The sequence below is a fragment of the Myotis daubentonii genome, chromosome 4 (assembly GCF_963259705.1).
Source record: "Myotis daubentonii chromosome 4, mMyoDau2.1, whole genome shotgun sequence".
NCBI lineage: Eukaryota > Metazoa > Chordata > Mammalia > Chiroptera > Vespertilionidae > Myotis > Myotis daubentonii.
The window spans coordinates 91,355,684-91,376,608 of NC_081843.1; the positions used below are offsets into that span (position 1 = coordinate 91,355,684).

Sequence of the window (20,925 nt, forward strand, 5' to 3'; positions counted from 1 at the left end):
CGGAAGTGTTCAGTGTGGCCAGGGAAAGCCAATCTGGTCACATTTTAGGGCAGACCTCTGGGATTAGGATGATTATAATACATTAAAGTAAATGAGTGTTTTTCTATTTTAATTTAATATTAGATCTATGATCAAAAAACCAAGACAGCCCTTAGAGCATGTGTGTGAAGCTACCCCGTGATCTGTGGAACGCATTAAGCTAGATTAACCCTGCATTTGGGATATTTCAAAGCAATTTACCCTCCATCAAATCGGCAGTTATCACACATATATGTGATTTTGATATGCATATAACTGGGATAGAGGCTTTTTCCAAAAGGAAAGGGTGTCTGTGATTTGAACTCAAGGAATAAAGTGATGTGATGAATTTGACACATTGTGGGTGGAGCCAGCAGGTGTGAAAACTGTTGACTCTTGGCTTCACCAAGTATCAGAGAACACCCTCCAGCTGGGCTCTTTTCCCCTTGACTTACACTTTCTTATCACTACCAGTATTAAGATAATACAGTGAAAATAATAAATAAGTTAAAGCAAAGCTTAGAAAAATTAAGGAACAGTTTGCCTCCCAAAAAGGAGGGACAAGGAAACTTTGGGAATCTGTAACCAGACTCCAGTGCACCAGAGAAAGGAGAGTGAAAAGCACTTCAGTTTTGGTGGCTGACAAGAGTGAGAGGAAGGTCGATCCCCAGGGGGTCTGCAGAGAAAGAAGGTAGGAGATACATAGCTAAGGGCTAGGACAGAGGGCAGGTGTGGACCCACCTACACGTGTCAAAGAAGGAACCTTCCTCCGTTCTGAGCAAAGGCCTCCCACTTTCAGCAGCGCTCTCTCAGCTAACAAGCTGAGGGCTCTTGCTGTGTACTTCTTGCCATCCTGGACAATTTATCCACAAGGCACATAGATCAAGACTTCTGAAATAAGAATGCTTCTAATGTGGGTCACTGGTATTTTATTTCCTGGCACGCAGTGTCTCCAAGAGCACTCTGAAGTGTTAGCTTGTGCAGTGTGGTGCCTGTGGTCACAGGGAAAGAAAAGTCTGGAGTCAGCTCCCAGCACTTTTTTATTTAGGAAATTCTATAAATACGGCATTGAGGTCTCCCCAGTGTAACACTTAGCTGTTTATGCTCACCTTTTCCATACACTGAAATATTTTCCCGTGTTCCTACATCCTGCCTGGGTATACTATTTTAAGGAGAAGTTACTCCCTTTAGCAAGTTTTTTGTTTTGTCTTGTTTGAGTATTTTTGCAATAACTGTGTTTTTAATTTACCTAATTTCTCTGAAGTCACTATTTTAGAATTGTGGGTGTTATTTTCAGAGCTTACTTTTACATAACTCTACAGTGTGAGCAGTCTTAATTCTGGGGACTCCCCTTCATGTCCAGGTTTCATACTTGGTGTGCCAGCCTCGGTGCTTGCCCCTCCCCATTCCTTCCACTCCTCCAGGCTCCCCACAGGGTAGAGCTCCTTGGAAACTAATGGTGGAAGGTGATGGGGTACAAAGTCACTATGAGAACCTTATGGTCTGTCCTAGTGGCCTAGTAGGAGTGTTGGGAGTAAAAGCAGACAGTGGCAACTAGAAGTAGCCCAGACATATTTCCTATCAAAATGATAAATGCATTGTCTTTTGCTGTAACAATATCCCTTTGGAATGGTGAGTCTTAAAAAAGTTACTTAACCTCAGTGCCTCAGTTTTCTCATCTGTTCAATGGGATAATAGAGAGCCACAGAGGGAGAGCTCCTGATACTAAACATAAACACACAGACTTCAGGCCCACCCAGTGGTGTTTGGTGCTCATGTGACATTAGGAAGAAAAGTTAGGGATGCATATTGTCATCACTACATCAATCACTCAAGTAGTAATGCAAAGTGTTATAGCTAAGAATCTATAGATTAACTGAAATGGAATGCACGAGAAGAAAAATCAATTGACCCAAAAGAAAGAAGAAAGGAGGAAGAGAGGAATATAAAGCAGATGGGACAAGCATAAAAAACTGGTAAGACAGTAGACCTAAACCCACTCCCGTTATTAAAATGAATGGAGGAAACACACTAAGTAAGAGGTAAATAGTATCAGAAAAGATAAAAATCAAGATCCAATTATATGCTATTTGCAAGAGATGCACTTTAAATATAAAGACGTGCAGGGTAAAGATAAAAGGTAGAACGTACATCATATGAACAAGCACTATAAGGCTGAAGTGGTCATATTAAGGGGGGTTAGAGAGGGCAATGGGGGAAAAAGGGACATATATATAATTAATATATAGAGATTTATTAAATATATTATTCAAGACCCAGAGAATTACCAGACATTTCAATCATATAATGCTGCTTTCATTAGGAAGACATACAGACAACAACATGTATGTACTTCAAGTAGTTGAAAATAAAACAATAAAAAGAGTAGAAGACAAATCCTCTTAGAATGAATTGGTCATAATTAGGGAGGAAATAACATCCATCTTACATAAACCAATTTTTAAAAAAGGAAATGGAAAGAATACTTCTCAACTCTTTTTTTAAAGTTTATTTTTTTATTGTTGAGGCCAGCATAACCCAGATATCAAAACCTGATAAAGATATTCAAAAGAAAGAGACTGATCTGTATTCCTAATGAATTTATATGCAAAATCTTTATTAAAATTTTAACAATCAAATCCACTAATATATACAAAACATAATATATCTTGACAACCTTGGGTTTATTCCAAGAACATAGGGCTGGTTTAACTTTTGAAAGTAATCAATTTAGTCGACCACATTTACAAAATAAAGGAAAACAACTATTGCAGTGAATGGAAAAAGCACTTGGCAAAATACATTACCATTCTATAATAAAAACGCTCAGCGATTTAGAAGAGAAGGAACACTTTCAAACCATTAGCAGGCATAGGTGAAATACATACAGTTAGCATGTTACTCAATGGTCAAGTATTAAAGACTTGCCCTTTCAGATCTGGAACAAGGCACCTCTGTTCAATATTTTACTGCAGGTCATACAAGTGAAATGGGGCAAGAAAAAGAAATAAAAGGCAGAAAATATAGAAAGTAACAAGGAAAACTGTGTCTCTTCATAGAGAACTAATTATTTACACTGAAAATCTGAAGGAAATCAATTAAACACCTAGGAGAACTAATATGCAAATACACCAAGGTTAAAGAGTGCAAAGCAATATACAAAAAGTAATTGTATTTTTATATATTTGGCAGGAAACAGTAAAAAAGAGAAGTAAAAATATAATTCCCTTTTTAGTTAAGTCAAAAACCAAAATATTTAATAATAAATTCCAAAAAAGACAAGTGAGATCTCTAAATTTAAAACTACAGTTTCCAGAAGACATTTTAAAAAGCTAAAGTAAATGAAGTAATATACTGTGTTCATAGCTTGGGAACCTCAAAATTATTATAATGTAAATTTTCTCGATTATTGTTTATATTCACTTAATCCCAAGTATAAATTCAGCAGACTTTTTTGTAGAAATACCTAAATATATTATAAAATTTATGCTGAAATATAAAGGACTTAGGATAGTTCAAGTACTTACTTTGGTTAGCTTTAGTATTCAAGACAGGGTGGTGTTGCATACAGACCAAGGGGTCAGTTAATGGGACAATATAGGGAATTCCTAAACAGACCTGTATATACACATGGGGGAAAACAAAAAACCCTCTCACTCACCATATAAAGATGTTAAATCCACATGAATCATCTAATTGTAGGTAAATACAAAAATTAAAACTGTAAAGTTTCTAAATGAAAACATAAAAATCCATCTTTGTTGGGGGCTAAAATAGATGAGTTTTTGGGGTAAGCCATGGAAAATAATAACTTTGAAGAACCAAAATGTTCTCATCAAAAACACTGTTTAGATCATGAACAAGAAAACCAAAGATAGGAAAACAAACATAGGTCTGACAAAAATCTTTTACCCGGAATATATAAAGAATTTCTATAATTCAATAGGAAAAACAACCTAAATAAAAACAAAGGACAAAAGATCTGAACAGACATCTCACAAAAGATGACATAAGCACATGAAGGGGGGCTCAGATTCATTAAATTAAAGTCAAAATGATGAAATAGCACCCTCAGACCAAAATGGCTTAGTTTAAAAAAATGACAACACCAACCATTGGCAGGATTGTCCTATGTGACCAGCACCTGCTTACTGCTTACAATCACCATGTCTAACATTGGTCCTTCTGGAGTGAAAATATATTCTTCATTTTGTTGTTTTCTTAATACCCACCTTATATTTCAGTAGCTCTAGGATAGAGCAATAATCATAAAGGTGGGCTTTATATATGAAGTGAGGGAATGCAGGCCTCCTTATGAAAGAAAAATACTGTTCTCAGTTGTGTGTTAGACAAGAATAAGCTTGCCCCCAAATTCAGCCACCTTTATATTTTTTTTCTGTCTCAAGACTGATATATATGGCTGTGATTATATTTTGAAAGAAAATGATGTACTGATTTTATTTTATTTTTTGTGGCAAAGCAGCATTGTAAGTTTGGACTAATCCATAACAAGGTGATAGATGAAGTTTCAGGGCTGAGAATAACAATTCTATTAAATTATTGGTGGGGAAATTCATATCAGAATTGTAATTTTAAAAAGCAGTGAGTTTTAAGGTCTCAGATGAGTTTGCAGACCTGCCTGTTTTGTCAACTTCTCTCAGTCATCTATCTTTATCCTCACTATCTTTTTGTCCCCAAGGTTTCCTCAGCACAGGCATATGTGTATACCGGGTGATTCTAAGTCAATCCCTGAATTCTGACAAACATGATAGAAAGAAAAGGCACAGTTAATTCAATTCTGTCATATTTGCTATAGTGCTTGATTTAGGCAAAGGAAACAAACTAATCTAATAAGCAGCAGATAGGGACCTTGAGGGTTCAAGTAGCCAACTGGCCGCTTTAATTTGCCCCAACTTTCTATATGCACGACCATCAGATAAAGGCCTATAGCCAGGTGGCTCTATGTCTGCAGACAGCGGTAGGTGATCTGTTATCACACCACACATGTGAATGAAGAGAAATCTTGAAATGATGGCAATGGGCTGTCAGTCTGTTCTCTGTATCTAGAGTCTGTTTCTATTTTGTTTGGTAGTTCGTTTTTGTTCATTAGATTCCACATATGAGTGAAATCATATGGTGCTTGTCTCTCTCTGGCTGACTTATTTCACTGAGCATGAGAACTCTTGTGTGGACCTCTCTCACAGCACTTCCCTTGTTTGCACTCTGCAGTCTGTAATTAATTATTGACTTAATTAATGAGTTTACACATCCATTGTCCTTGTCCCCACACAGAACTTAATTTTCACAAGAGCATTTTTCCATCTTGTCCTCAACAAAATATTTGCTGCATAAATGATCCCATGAACAGACCTTCACCAGGAGAGTGGGATTTTCTATATGTCAGAAGTATTCACCTAAAAAAAACTGAATTTATTAAAGAAAACAATCAAAGCTCTTATAAAAAGAACTGGCCTCTTTACCGTCTTCAATCAATAGATCAATATCATGAACCTTGTTTCATAGTAGGAGGAAAGATTATGTCTAAGAAAGAATGGAGCCTCGAGGTCAGTATCTAAGGATGGAATCCAGAGTCTGCTAAATGCTATCTATTTGTGCCCTAACTGCTTCTCTAAGCCAATTATTTGAGACATTGATATATCCTTCTAAATTTATTTGCCTTTATTCCCCTTCTTTTTAATGTTTTCTTTGTCCTTTAAGGCAAAGTAGCTTATAAGGGGATAGTGGTTTTGTTAATCGCCTCATTACAATTGTGCTCTTATAATGAGTACGTGGCAGCAGGCACCCAAACACCTGCCCACACCCAGTGTCAGCTCATGGAAATAAAGTAGGAATCCATTCATGAACAACAGTGTTTTTATTAAAAAGTGGTCAACACTGGAGTTACTTTCTATATTGAACAAGCACATTTCTTACCAACCATTGTCATCACTAACTTCCAATCATTATTTTAATATGTATATGTTAATATTTTAAGGAACCATTTCCCATAAATCTTTATTTATGTTGTTTCTGTTAATCTCATAAGCCTCAGAAATATTTAGGATAGTTTCAGTCGTCTTTTTCCAAACCTACGTGAAGTGTTTTTGGTTTCTGGCTTTGTGAAATGGTGAGAACCCTCAAGGAAAGAGCAATCTGTTATTTTTTCTCTCACATATCTTTTGGTTGGAGATAAAAATTTCTCTCTGATGTTCAAAAACAGAAGTACAAGTGTTTGACATCTCCTGAGCTCTGAGTGTCTGCAAGTTACAAACGACTTAAATACTACCAAATTATGTAGGCATGCCAGATATTTTATATAGTGATGTTTTTAAAGCAATACTTTGTCACTGTTCTCAGAGTCGGGGGAGCACAATCTCTCTGGAGGCCTCCCCAGCAGGAAGTCTCTGCAAGGGCTCTGCCCTGTTTTTGAAGTCCCCTCTCCTGCAGAGGGTAGGTGGGGGCAAGCCCTGCCTCTACAGGGTCTAAGAGAGAGAGAGGGATACACCTCCATAAAATTCTCAGTAGGTGTCATTCTGACACCATATATTTCTTTACATGCTGAGGAATTGATATATTTTTCCTCCCTTCCAGCCTTTCATTGTTGGCAAGCTATATGTCACAGTTGCTTTCGCAAGAAAGTAGAAAGTAATTCTTTAAATGTCCATTTCTCAGATGGATAACCTGAGGCACAAATTTACAGCCTTGCTAGGAGGTATATTTCCATGATGATCAAGTGCCCTATCATTTGATTTAGCCTATGGGTGGGGCATTGGAACCCAAGTCAACACAAAACTTCAAGCTCATGCTCATAAGTAGCTTCCTTGTTCCCTCACTAAAGACACAATTGGTATTTATAAGAGGGATCCAATTACCAAGTGAGTAGTTTCTGGAACTGTCTACTAGTTTCTTGAAAACATGTGAACAATGAGAAAAAAACTAAAATGTTGTCCTAAAACTTCATTCTGAGATTTCCTCATCTGTGGGTGGCAGAGGAGTGGAGAGGCTGAGCCTGTGAGTTCTGCATTCTGACCGCCTGGATTCCCAGGGTACCCAGGAGTCAGTCTCTTCCCTCTCTTACCCCACATCTCCATCTATAAAATGGGCCATTAAAGCAATTAAATGGATTAATAAATGGCTTTTACTTGAAACGATGCTTGGTCCAATATAAATGCCATGTATACCTGAGCTGGCATTTTAGCTGCTGCTATTCTTAATTTTGTTGTTGTTATTATTATTATTAACTAGTATTCACATAATTATCATAGATGATGTATCCCTGAGGTTATGGTCTCTATTTTGTTGGTGAATTGAAGTCATTAATATTTTAAAATCAGTCCTCTCTTTATTTCAAACAGCAATTAAGATGGGCTACATACAAACAATACAGCCATATCACTCTGATTCCACATAGGCCAGGAGAGTGAGGTAAAGGACAACGAAGGGACTGAGGGAAAGCAAAGCAGCTCTATGAGCAGTTTTTGGAGCTCCCTTAACAGCCAAGCTCAAAATACTTGTTTCAGGTCGGAGCCGTACCAGGAGAAAAACCCAGAAATCTCTCTCTTGATCATTTTTTAACTGTCTGAAGGGCAAGGAAATAAAATTCAGCTTTTGCTGTTCCTCCCTTTCTCTGCCAGTTGCTATTTCTGGTGTCTGCCTGAAGGTAAGGGAGCAGGATGCAGGGTCCAGGTTAAGGCTGGGACAGTGGTTTGGGCAGGATTCAAAGTAAATGTTCAGGCAGCTTCTGGTGGAAACCGCACAGAGCCCTCTTTGAGAAGTAGGTACCCCCAGACTCCTTCCTCTGAAGCTCCTTAGCAATTGGGAGGATTCAGAGCTGGTATGAGTAGCTCGTGGACCATCAGGGGTCCCAGCACTGCTCCTTGCTGCCCCCTGCACTCAAGTCTCCCTAGTAGAGACTTTCTTTTCCTAATAGTGAAACAAGATAGGATGCAATAGGAGCATCGAGTTGGTATAGACCATTCATTCATTCATTCATTCATTCTCATTGATTCCTTCAAGGACCATGTATGGGACATCTGTGTGCCTTGCATCATGCTTGATGATGGAAAAGTTATTGCTCTTAATTGCAAAGTCTAATGAAGGAACACCCTGCCTTTCTGCAGAACTCTCATCTTTCCTTAGGAGCAATGATACTGCGCACCAGTGTGTCAGTTTCTCAGGGCTGCTGTAACGCATTTCTACAAACTCAGTGACTTAAAGTTGACTTACTCTCTCACAGTTCAGATGGCCAGAGCCAAAAATCAAAGTGTCCTCAGCATTCCCTTCGAAAGCTGTGGGTGGGAGGAATCCTTTCTCTCTTCTGCCTCCCCCCGCCCCAAACACACACAGCTCCTGGTGGCCCCAGCTGTCCTATCTCACACTACTAATTTCTGCCTCAGTCTTTATACTACTAATTTCTGCCTCAGCTTCCACACTACTTTCTCTGTCTTCTCTCCTTATAAGGACACTTGCCATAGGAGTTAGGGTTTACCCTAATCCAGGATGATCTCATCTCCAATCTGTTCTGAGTAGAGTTACATTCACAGATTCTAGGTGGACATACCTTTTTTTAAACAGGAGAGTACCATTCAATCCAGTACCATCAAAAAAATAGTACCTGAAAAACTGTGGTACATCCGCACAATGGAATACTACGCTGCTGTAAAAAAGAAAGAACTCTTGCCATTTGCAACAGAATGGATGGACATGGAGAACATTATGCTAAGTGAAATAAGCCAGTTGGAGAAAGATAAATATCACATGATCTCATTCATTTGTGGAATATAATGAACAACATAAACTGATGAACAAAAATAGATCCAAAGACAGAGAAGTATCAAACAGACCGTTAAACCTCAGAGGGAAGGCAGGGGAGATGGGCGGGGGTGGTGGGTAAGATCAACCAAAGGACTTGTATGCATGCATATAAGCATAACCTATGGACACAGACACTAGGGGTGTGAGGGAATACGCTGGGGGGGGGGGGGAGTGGCCAAGGAGAGGTCAATGGAGGGAAAAAGAGACATATGTAATACTTTAAACAATAAAGAATTTTTTAAAATAGTACCTGAGCAAAATCTGCTTTGACATTATTTATTATCTTCTCATAACTATACAGTCAGTTCCTTTAGGGAAAGAACATGTCACCTTGTTCATAATGCTCTCTCTTAATCCCTCTAGCTAGTGCACTCTGGATGTCTTCCCAGTGTGACTGGATTTGCCTCCTCTCAATTTACAGACCTTCACACATGGAGCAACCTCATTCCCACCTTTTAGTAGTTATTTCAAAGTCAACCTTCTAGAAGTTGCTCCCACACATAACTCAATCTATCTCCCCAACTCAAACCTCTCCTGACATTATTGTCTCCATAAAGAGGTTAATTTTTCTCAGATTGGTTTGAACTTCTCCTCTTATTGGTTTGCCAGCGTCGTTATGGTGCATTCCATACATAGCTTTTATGTATAATCTTAAGTCATTAGAAGTATACCAAACACACACAGAAAACTACAGGTAACAGAAGCTTATGCCACAACATAGGGAAGGCCATGTTTGCTGACTCAATCGGGATACCCCAGTCATATGAGTCATGCTTACATTTGGCTGCAGGAAACAGAAAACCAGATTACAGAGGTTTAAACAAATGTGAATTTATTTGCCTCAAGTAAAATGAAATATGAAGGTAGAGGACTACTGATGTAGATCCAGCAGATTAATGAAATCGGGATTGATGCTTCCTGGAGTCCATTGGCTTTCCTCTCACTGTCATGTGAGGGCTGCTAAAGATCTATCCATTTCATCTACATTCAGAGCAAGTAGAAGGAGTAGGAAAGTGGAAATTTCCCATGAATTACATCTGCTCCTTTTTACTAGAAAATTAAAGCTGACACAGGGATTCTTCCTCTTCTAAAGCCAATTTCATTCACATCTGCTTTACTCCTAGTTATATAAAAACTTGGAAACGCAAAAGTGTGAATTTCCACCCTTTGTAGTGGGCGGTATCAAGGGAGAAAGAGTGGGGAAGGTCTCGACTAGTTGATCAGAAAGCTCCAGCACAGCCGTCCATAAGCTCCTGTTAAACATGAGGAGGATGTATTTAGACAGGGTACACACCATATTCTGACGGTACCCCAGGTGTTTTACTACCATATGTTCTGCTACAGCCCCTGCTACATTGTTCTCCTGTGATCCTGCATCCAATGATGATGTGGGGTGAAAATGATGGAGAAACCTGAAAAAATTATGCAGATTATATTTTCTGTGCATTTGTTAACTAGTCAATCATTAAGCAAAATTTAATAAAAGTAAAAATATTTAATTATTTATATAATTTAATAAAATGTAATATTGTTTATGAAAGATATAGTTTAACATTTAAATCTAAATTTGGTCAATGATCATGTAAATGCAATGGTTTTTTTATTAGTGAAGGCTACACCTGTAAACTCTGAAGTGTTATCCCTTAATATTAATCCAATCTTAATCAGGTTTGTTAATCTAAATGCTATCAGATTTAGGATGCTGATTTTCTCTAAAAAAGGAACAAAAAAATGAATTATAACTTCAGGATGTTCATTTATTAACTAGTTTCAACTTGCTGATTTCTGTTTTCCAGTTGTCTAAGAAACTACTGAATGTTTGCTATTTGCTTTCAAAATTAAACGTATGCTCACATGATAGGTAAAAGCCCCATCACTCTGAATGTGCATTTGAGAATATTCCTTTAGAAGTTGCAGGGGAACCTGCCCTTCCTAGAAGTGATGTTACCCTATGTACATAGTCTTCAATCCCTACCTCTGATCTTAATTCATTCGTTATTGCAGGTTGTCTGAGATTCCCTTTGACTATTTAGATGGGAGTAAGTGAGGTTGGCCTTGGCTCATCTCTTACTAATCTCATTCTGTCTCTTTCCCCCCACCATACCCTATCACTTAGTCTCAGCTTTATCCAAGTTAATTTTCTAGTTCTCTTTCTACAGCCTTCACCTCCCTCCCCAAATCAGTCTAAGAACCCTCCTAAAAGAATGGAATTCTTTTGGTTTAAAGAATTACACCATACCTCACATTGTTAGTTTGAATAGCAAGGCCCACCTCCTTTGGGAGAAGCTCATCCTCCTTAGCATTATCCATAATTCCCTCTGCTATTAAATCCTCAGCTCTTTCCTAACCTGAATTCTTTCATTGTTCTGGCAGTTTTGAAGTTTAGTAGTCTACTTTTTCATCTGAGTTAGTTTCTTCAATGGTAGTACACAATGTATTCACTTGGGGAGATTTATGTTAAAAAAATAATACCCTACTGACTCTCCAGGAATGGGCTCTGGGCACATATTTTTTAAACTGCCAAGTGATTGTAATGCATAGCCTGTTTCAGAACCATGGTACTGTGAGCCCTTGTGAGGGAAAGACCTTGACGAAGCTTTATCTTTCCAATTGCTAAAAGTGAATCAGAAGATGTATTTGTAAGGCACCTACAGTTGACAGCATGCTTTTAAAAGATAAGCCTTTGATTCTCTAAATAAAGCACAGTTTGTGCATGAAATTTACATTTGCATATTATGGTGATGTTTTCATTAGAGTCATTATAGTTCTAAACAATGGCAAAGGTCATGTGCAGAATTGGATGTAATTTATGTATATTACCAAATAGGAAAGATAAGCAGGTTATGAAAGGTATATTTAAATCTGTGGCTGGTGGAGTTATAAATAAATTGCTCTTAATATAAAGAATGATGCAATCAGACAGAAGACCTGACTCCTGGGGAAGCCTGTCCACACCGGTAGTGTCTGTCCACCTGGGAGTGTTCACTCCGCAGGGAGTGGCCCTCAGTCAGGGAAGCTCTGAAGTGTGATGTTGTTAGTAATCCAAACTTTACCAGATTTGAAAGGCTGACTTGCTCTAACAAAAGCAAAGAAGAATGATATTTAAACCCAGAATGCTAACTGCTTAATTTATCATGAAGAATAGACTATCAGGTAGACCAGATAGCTGTATGAAACTACTTCCTGCCTTTTCTCTTTGAAGCAAAAATCTATTCTATCTGAAAGTTACCCATGAGCATGGAGACAGCACAGGTGGCATGAGAACTAAATGTTTAAGGCAATGTTTCTCCACCTACCTCCCTCTTTTAGATATTTTTTCTCTACCTCACCCCCGCCCCTGAAATTCTATTGCATATTTATTTATGTGATGTATGCATTTCTATGTATTATATATTTAGTACATTTTCTTTTTTTCTTTTTCTCTCCCCAAGAACCGATATTTGCCCTCTGGGGAGTGAGATGGCCCATATTGAGAATGCATTGTTTAAGACATCATTTTTCAAAAGCCTAAAGTATAATGCCACTAGAGCAGCGATTCTCAACCTGTGGGTCGCGACCCCTTTGGGGGTCGAACTTCCCTTTTACAGGGGTCGCCTAAGACCATCCTGCATATCAGATATTTACATTACGATTCATAACAGTAGCAAAATTACAGTTATGAAGTAGCAACGAAAATAATTTTATGGTTGGGGGTTACAACATGAGGAACTGTATTTAAAGGGCAGGAAGGTTGAGAACCACTGCACCAGAGGAATGCACCAACCAGATGGGCCAGGTGGGCAATAGCTTTGAGCCTGGAGAGATGGAACCCCAAAAGGGATGAGTGGAGCTGGAGGTAGGACGTGAGGTAAAGTTGAATATGCAGATGGGGTGGGATGTATAAAGAGTTCAATGTAAGATAAATCTGTGAGACATTAAAGTGGGGATGCCAGCTCCTCTCAGTCCAGACATCAGAAGGAGGATCTGGGTTAAAGGTCTACCTTTAGGAATTTGTGCTATTTAGATAGTGTTGAAAAAGCCAGGTTTACAGATGACTCTGTGTGAAAGCAATTGGGGGGATTTAAAGGGAAGGGGTCATACACAGAAGCCTGGAGAGTAAAACATTTGAGTCACAGAAGGTAGAGTCACCTAGGCATACCCTAGAGAAAGCAGAGCCTAGGTTGCCAGAGAGGTCGGTATTCTCGGCCAGAGAAAGGGACCAGCTGCTGCTGAGGGTGTTGCTCAGGAGTCAAGGTAGTGAGGGCACAAAGAAGTTAATGGGTTTGGCAAAATTAAAGGTGATCAGTGACCTTGACAAGAGGAGAGGTGGTATCTTGAGATTGCTACATCATTTGAAGTGGGATATGGACAGTCAGAGGTCACAAAAGTAGAAAGAGCTTAAGTAAACAAACTTTGAGGTTTAGCTATAAAGAGAAAATGAGAAGTGGAGAAGAAGGAAAGATTGTATGTATTAAGAGAGGGTACTGCTTGGTTAGGAGCAGGCTTACTTGCTGCTGGGACTGATACAATGAGGGAGAGATTGATGACATCGAAGTTGTCAGGAATGAACTAGAGCCTAGAATCCCTGTTGCCTGGTGACAACTGATTAATCAAGGTCATGGGCCAGGGCTGTGTGGTTTTCTTATGCATGGAAGTTAACAAGTGTTCTTCTTGCAACTGGTGGAATTTAGTGGTCAAATTTCAACTATAAAAAGCAATTTCTAAATGCATATTCTAAAATCTGTTTCCTCCATTCCAATTCTCCCATGTGGTTCTGATGCCTGGCACGTTTTTCCCCATCAGCATCCTTCAGTACAGTGATTGCCTATAGAAATTTTTGAGGTGTGAAAGTATTCCCTGGAGCAAGCCCAGCATTTCAAATGTTCTGCTCAGCGAAACACAACCATCAGGACCCAGGACTATAGGAAGCTCTGCGTCCGCCTGCCTTTTCTTTCTAGTGTAACGACTATTTCTCAGACTACTTTCTCTTTTAGATACTCAGTCAACTTTTCTGCTGCTTCTATTTAACTTCATATCTCACATGGTCTTGTTAAATCATAAAGACAGAATTTTCCTCAAATAGCTAAAATGCACAGTGAGATAGTAAATATTGCTCTAATTGGTTAAGCCTGATTTACATATAATACAAAATAAAAAGAACTTCGTTAATTGTCAAATAGGATTTCCACTCTTTATTATGCTCCTTAAAATTATGCTTCTGGATTGGTCATCTACTAATTTTGCTCTTGATTTTTTTTTTTTAGTGGACAGGTTTATTGCATAATATGTCCATTGGAAAATGGAAGTGAGTGTTTTTAACTTCTTATATATGTTCTCTGGAATTCTAGTAGCCTTGGAGGGATTTGTTTCATTCCTGGAGTAAAATATGTCTTCACACCATCAGGAAGCATGTTAATTCATCGCAGAAATAACATTTAGACTTGGAATCACTAGAGGGTTTTAAAATATGATTAAGATGGTCCCGGATGAGGGAGGGAACTATGTCTCTTATTTTATTTATAGGCTGAAAAAGTGTGTGTGAAGCCCCATCTGGAAGCCTTTGTAAATTATCATTTCATGAGACTTTTTACCTCTCTGGAGGTAAAATGTATACCTCATTATTGGGGGATGAGACCTTGAATGGAAGTGAACTCATGTGGTATGTTAGATTGCTGCTTCTTGTCTCTCAGGAAGACAAGTAGACTGGAAGAGGAAGCTCCTGCTATTGATAATGCCCAGGTAGGACTTTAACCCAGAAGGTTAAACCCATAGCTACTCTGAGATGTGTCTTCTAAAAATCCACACAATACTCCTTTCAGATCAGATTTACTTTGCAGAAACAAACACCTCTGTAGAAGCTGCAAGCAAGTCTCATATATTTTTGATCTAATCAAATATACCTTCTCTTGGTTTACAAAGGTGAAAATAGGTAGTTGTGCCCATTATGATTTGAATAGCTTTCTATTCTGTTTAATTAATTAATATATTTATTTACTTTGTTGAAACTGTACTTCTTTGTGATGTGGTTTCCAAACTGTTTTCAAACTGAGGCACCCAGGGTGCCTCATCATGTTATAAATGCTCAGGGGAAACACAGCGGCACTTGACATCTGCCAGACATCATAAACCACAAGCTCAAGGTAGTTCATGGTTTCAACATTAGATGACACTGCATTCCTTTTGTTCAAAAGCTGGGTTTTTGGCAGTTGTTGTGACAAAAACCAGTACATGCAGAAATCAGGACAAGAATGAGAAATGTGAGTGGTGATGTCAAATTGGAATCTAAGGCTTGTGATGTTATGCAGTACTCAAGCACATAGCTACTGAGGGCCCATAATAAGTCACTGGTTATTAAAGAGTGAATTAAAATATTTTATTTTATTTCAGTATATGTGTTGGCTTCTCCCCCAGGTCCCCCCCCCCAATAACCACGGAGTTGTCAGGTCATCAGCAAATCACATGGCTGAGCTCACAGATAAGGGAGGGACTGCCAAGCCAACTATCAAAGGGCATGGATCCCAGAAGAGGATAGAATCCCTAAAGGCAATAGCTGTTCCTGTTAAGTAAATAAAAATGTTCCTTTGGACATAGAAATGAAATTAACTTCCCACAGAGACATCTCTGGGAAGACTGTTGCTAATGTGCATTTTGTTATTGCTGTAGCCAAGAGTTAAACACTCACCCTATTGAGTGACTCTTTCTGTGTCCTTAGATCCTGGCCAACGTGATCATCTTCATCTGTGGGAACCTGGCGGGAGCATACCACAAGCACCTCATGGAACTTGCTCTGCAGCAAACATATCAGGACACGTGCAATTGCATCAAGTCCCGGATCAAATTGGAGTTTGAAAAACGGCAGCAGGTAAAATGCATTTCAATCTTAATTCCACATTTTTTAGGTATTCTATGGTGATATTGTTACTGTTAATATCAAGTATGCAGTTCACTCATTCACAGGCATCAGAAAGAACCCAGAGTAGCCCATGCCCAGAATGGCTGTGCACTGAGCACAGTTATAAAATAAAGAGCAAATGCCAGTCAAGGGCACATGCCCAGGTCTCTGGCTCAATCCCAAGTAGGGGGCATGCAGGAGACATCTGATCGATGATTATCTCTCATCATTGATGTTTCTATCTCTCTCTCTCCCTTTCCCTCCCTCTCTTAAAGCAATAAAAATATATTTTTTTAAAAAAGAAAGAAAGCAAAAAGGGATATTCTGAAGAAAAATAAGACTTACATTAAAGATGTTTAATAATACTGGGTGTACCAGTTAATAATGGCGGATTTTGAAAACACGTTAATTTCAAGAGAAACATCAAAAGTGCTTTATTCAAAGTAATGTCCATTGCTAGCTACACATATCTGCCATCTTTCAGGTAATTTGTGGATACCGTCCCAATAGAACTTTTCTTGTTTTGAGGCAAACTATTCAGAGACCCAATTTTCCACTTCTTTGTATGTTTTGAAGTGCTGCTCATAAAGTGCGTGTGCCATCGATCAGAACAAGTGGTAATCTGAAGGAGAAAGGTCTGGTGAATATAGCAGATGGGTTAATACTTCCCAGACAAGATCTTTTAATGTGTCTTTAACTGGTTTTGAAGTGTGTGATGGTGCGTCATCATGAAGCAAAATTACTTTGCCATGTCTTCTGAGACATTCTGGTCACTTCATGATCAAAGCGTGGTTCAAATTGATTATTTGTTGTCAGTAGCGATCAGTATTAATGGTTTCACCTAGTTTTAGAAGCTCATAATACACCACACCTTCCTGATGCCACCAAACGCAGAGCATTGTCTTCTTTCTGAAGCGATTTGGCCTTGCATTCGATGTTGATGGTTGACCTGGATTAGCCCATATATTGTGCATTTGGGATTCTCAAAATAAATCTACTTTTCATCACCGGTCACAATGCAAAAAAGACTTTCATGCCATTGAAGCAACATTTTACTGATGACTTTTCGGTTTTCCATTTGTCTTTGTTCAGTTGATGTGGCACCCATTTTCCTTCCTTTGAAATCTTTCCCATTGCTTGTAAATTATCAGAAATTGTTTGCTGAGCAATGTTTAATTTTTCTGCAAGTTGTTTTTGAGTGTGACACACATCTTCATCCAATAATGCTTGTAATTGTTGGTCTTCAAACTTTTTCAGTTGACATGGACCTTCTTCGCCTTTCACATTGAAATCATCACTTTTAAAGCATTTAAACCAGCATTCACAGGTATCTTGATATGGAGCGTGTTCACCATAAGATTCCCAAAGTATACGATAACTTTTTCTTCAAAATAGTGAATTAAAACTTCCTGCAAATGCTTTTTGGGGGGCACGAAATTCGACATTTTTAAGCATAAAGATATCTATGATGTTAACACCTTCAGAAAATTTGACATATGAAGTTTTGAAGCTTGCTGTCAATACAACAAAATAGCATACATATCAAATCGCATATATATCAACAAATGTGTAACTCCATCTATTGAAAAAAATCCGCATTATTAACCGGTACACCTAGTATATAATTTTATACCACCAATGTATTTTATTATCAATATTGGGAGTCAACTCTCAGGGTCTAGTGCCTAGAATGTAGTACTTTTCTTGTTAGGGCTACAGGAAATATGTTTCTAGAATTATAATGAATGCTTGTACTTTTTTCGGACCAACATGTAAATAAATAGGAATGAAAATTTATCTTAATAAATCTATAAGATATGATCTGATAGATATAAGGAGACAAATAAAAATTGACCAGTGGCAATCTGTGTCCTTCATACAAAGGAGCAGGCCCTGAGACCATGAGGACTGGTCCCTCCACAGACCAGTTTAAGCATCTCACAAACCAAATTAATGCCCAAGGGTTCCGAGTGTCACTCCCAGCCCAGAGCTTTGCCACATGCCATCTTTGCTTCATCTACAGTCACATGACAAACAGCAATGCCCTTAAAAGTGCTGCCTTCAGGGGTAGGATGGACTCTAAGCAAAATAATTTGTTTCAGCCTCAATTTGGATAAAATTACTACCATTCATTTTAATATTATATAATCCATTGATTAGAGAAATAAAAGTACATTGGAGTGAAACACAAACATGCTTAGCATAAGGCAGGGTGCCAGGTGATGGTGCCTTGCCATTGTCTTAGCCCTAACAGCCGCCTACCTACCTGCCTGAGAGCTCACTGCCACACTCAGTGTCTCAGGGGTCCATTTCCCAGGATCATCATCTCTCTGGCATCATCCTGAAACTAGACTGTGAATTGTTTGGTGACAAGGGCCATCTATTAAATTATTATTTTTCTTTATATTTTTAGAACCTAGTCCAGATCCTCGCATGGAGTAGGCAAGGAGACATGCTTTTAAACACCAAGTGACAAAATGCCTAAATATATTCTACACTGGCTTGCTCTCTTTTTCTCTCTCTATGGTCAATCTTCACAATGCAACCATTAATATATATGTAGTTATCAATCATCCTACAACTATATCCTTTGACACTTTGGATTCCTCATAGTTTATAGCAATCCCTGGAGTACTGAGTATACTCACACCCTCATGATGCACTATTCATTATCTCTCCTTACTTCTCTGTAAGTTAAATGTAATCTCTGAACACTCCACCCCTTGTGATTGCTCTGAACAAACTCAGATATTATCTTCCCCTCATGAAGCTCACTTATATCATCATTCACTAAAGTAACACTGGTCATGTTAAATCTGCAAAGAATAAAACAAAGATAAAGAGCAAAAATTTGCACCTCCTTATTCTCCCAGGCCTGTATTCCTCTCTCCGAGTTTCAACTGTGATTTTGGCTGAAGTATTTGTATCAACTTTTAGGCTTGTTGTCATGGAAGTGATCAATATCCTTCCAGTAGGGAGTGTAGAGACAGAATTTTGAGTGTGTGTGTTATGAATGACACAATTTTTATGTCAAATATAAAATGCAAGCTTGAAATCGTCTGGTCTGTTAACTTGATCCAGATCTGCGAAGACCATACATTTAAACCAGCCTGTATTAAGATGATTGGCTCATGGGTACAGCTGTGATGACAGTCTGCAGGGTAATAGATCTTTAAAGCAGTGCTAGATTTTGACATTGATGAGTATAGCACTTAACATAATTTCTCTTTCATTCTTTGCCAGTAAATTTTATTAACAAGTTGAGGGGGAATATGTTAGGGGGGTTATTTAGGAGTGAATGTTCCATAAGGTGGGTCAGAACAAAGAGACAAATGTCCACAGCAGATTCTACTCTTTCAAAGGGGGCAGATGGGTCCATAAACACTCAAAACTTGGACTCTGAGGACAAAACTTTCAAATGAGTGTGCTTTCTAAAAAGTTATGAGGGATTTTGAATGTCTTATTGAAAAACAGAGGGAAATCCTTTCATTAGAGAGCAACATGCTTCATCAGCTGACATAAATGAACAAAAAATATGGCAACTTCCATATGAAAGAGAATTGATGGACCTCTCAAAGTTGGTTGCTAATGAATAATTTAAAACTTAAATTATTTAAAACTTGCCTTTAAATAAAGTTTGCTTTTTATATGCCTTCCTGAAATATGCTCCTATCATTTACACTGAAAATTAGAATTTTAGCTACTATCTTCTGCCTTTAGTGACATCATGATTGGATTGGATTGGATTGGATTGGATTGGATTGGATTGGATTGGATTGGATTGGATTGGATTGGATTGGAAAATGAATAAGAGAATGAAGATTAGAGAGGCCAAATAAAGAATATTATTGTACAAAAAATAGAAAGACACCAATTTTATGGAATTTTGTGGGTATTTTCTCTAGAGAATGATGAGTTTAATTATTTCATCACTTAACTATCTTTTTTTTACTGGTGAAGTAGAGCGATGGGCTGGATTGCCTTCTAAATCTAATGAAATAATGGCTAATACAAACTTCCAGCTGAGAGTGCGTTTGGAAAACTTGCTTTTCTGTGGCTTCAGAGAAGGTTCTGTACTTGCTCCCTATTTAGCCTTTCTTTACTGGAACACTCCTGGGTAGAGAGAAGAGGAATTTGAAAATCAGATGCTAACGTGTATGTCTCCAGTGTCACTTGGACCCTGCAAGGCAGGACCCAGGCCTGATCCTGTCACACGCCCTCTCCCAAGGGAGTGCTCGGGCTTCTGGAAGGCAGGGAACCCGCACACTTCTCTGAACCCCAGGGCCCTTTACACCTGCGCAAGTGGGAGGTTCGGCGCCTGTCAGGGATGTGGTTAGAGCAGTGGTCAGCAAACTGTGGCCCCTTGAGTATGGCTCTTCCACAAAATAGCACGTGCGGGCGCACACGTACAGTGCGATTGAAACTTCGTGGCCACACTCAAGGGGCCAAAGAGCTGCATGTGGCTCGCGAGCCGCAGTTTGCCGACCACTGGGTTAGAGGGTTTATATGTTATGAGGGAGCCTAATTGTCCATTACACCTGCCCCAGGATTCTCGAGTTCTATGAATGTTAATGAATTCCGCTGAGATTAGATTTGCAGAAAAATGCAGATGAAAAGCACAGATTCCCCAGCACCCCAAGCTTAAAGCAAAACGTGTAAGATACAAACTTGTTTTTTGTTTTCTTGCTGACAAGATCACAGCGTTAGATGCGAATGTGCCTTTTTCCTCCTTAACGAATTGTCTGTGTTCTGGTATAGAATGATGTTTCTTTTGTTATATATTTTATAACTTTTTATGCAAAATCTATTTTACCATGATTTTGTCGCTATGTCCTTGTCCCAGTAACTTTATGATTGTAATTGCTGTATTTTGCAGTACTTTTGTATCTTACAAGACTACTACCACTCTTCTTTATATATGTTTTTATATCTTTTTTTTCCTACACAGTCCTCACACAGTTTTAATATGGGGTTTTTTCTGAAATATTTTTCAATCTTTTTCTGCTCTTATGCAGAGGTTATCTTCTTTTCAACATGGCTTACATCTGACTATAAATAGTGTTATAAATGCAGGGACACTGTTGGGATAGATGCAGATCTTGTTTCCAGACACTCAGGGAATTCTCTGTTCACTCTAGTCGTGCTTGCTTCCTGAGCCACGTGCAATAATCACCTGCAGACGACATTTTATGTTTTTTTACCTTTAATTTTCACGTTGTCTG

The 20,925-nt window shown here is 38.5% G+C and overlaps 1 protein-coding gene across 15 annotated transcripts in view; it reads left to right on the forward strand.

Moving 5' to 3' along the window:
* ADCY2 (adenylate cyclase 2) overlaps positions 1-20,925 on the forward strand; it is a 289,765-nt gene that overhangs the window by 131,029 nt on the left and 137,811 nt on the right. For 14 of the 15 annotated variants that reach the window (XM_059694687.1, XM_059694692.1, XM_059694683.1 and 11 more), the window contains one exon: positions 15,524-15,673. The exons of the other annotated variant lie outside the window; for it this stretch is intronic. In XM_059694687.1, the coding sequence (XP_059550670.1) occupies positions 15,524-15,673 (150 nt within the window). The remainder of the gene's footprint in view (positions 1-15,523; positions 15,674-20,925) is intronic. 15 annotated transcript variants of the gene reach the window in all.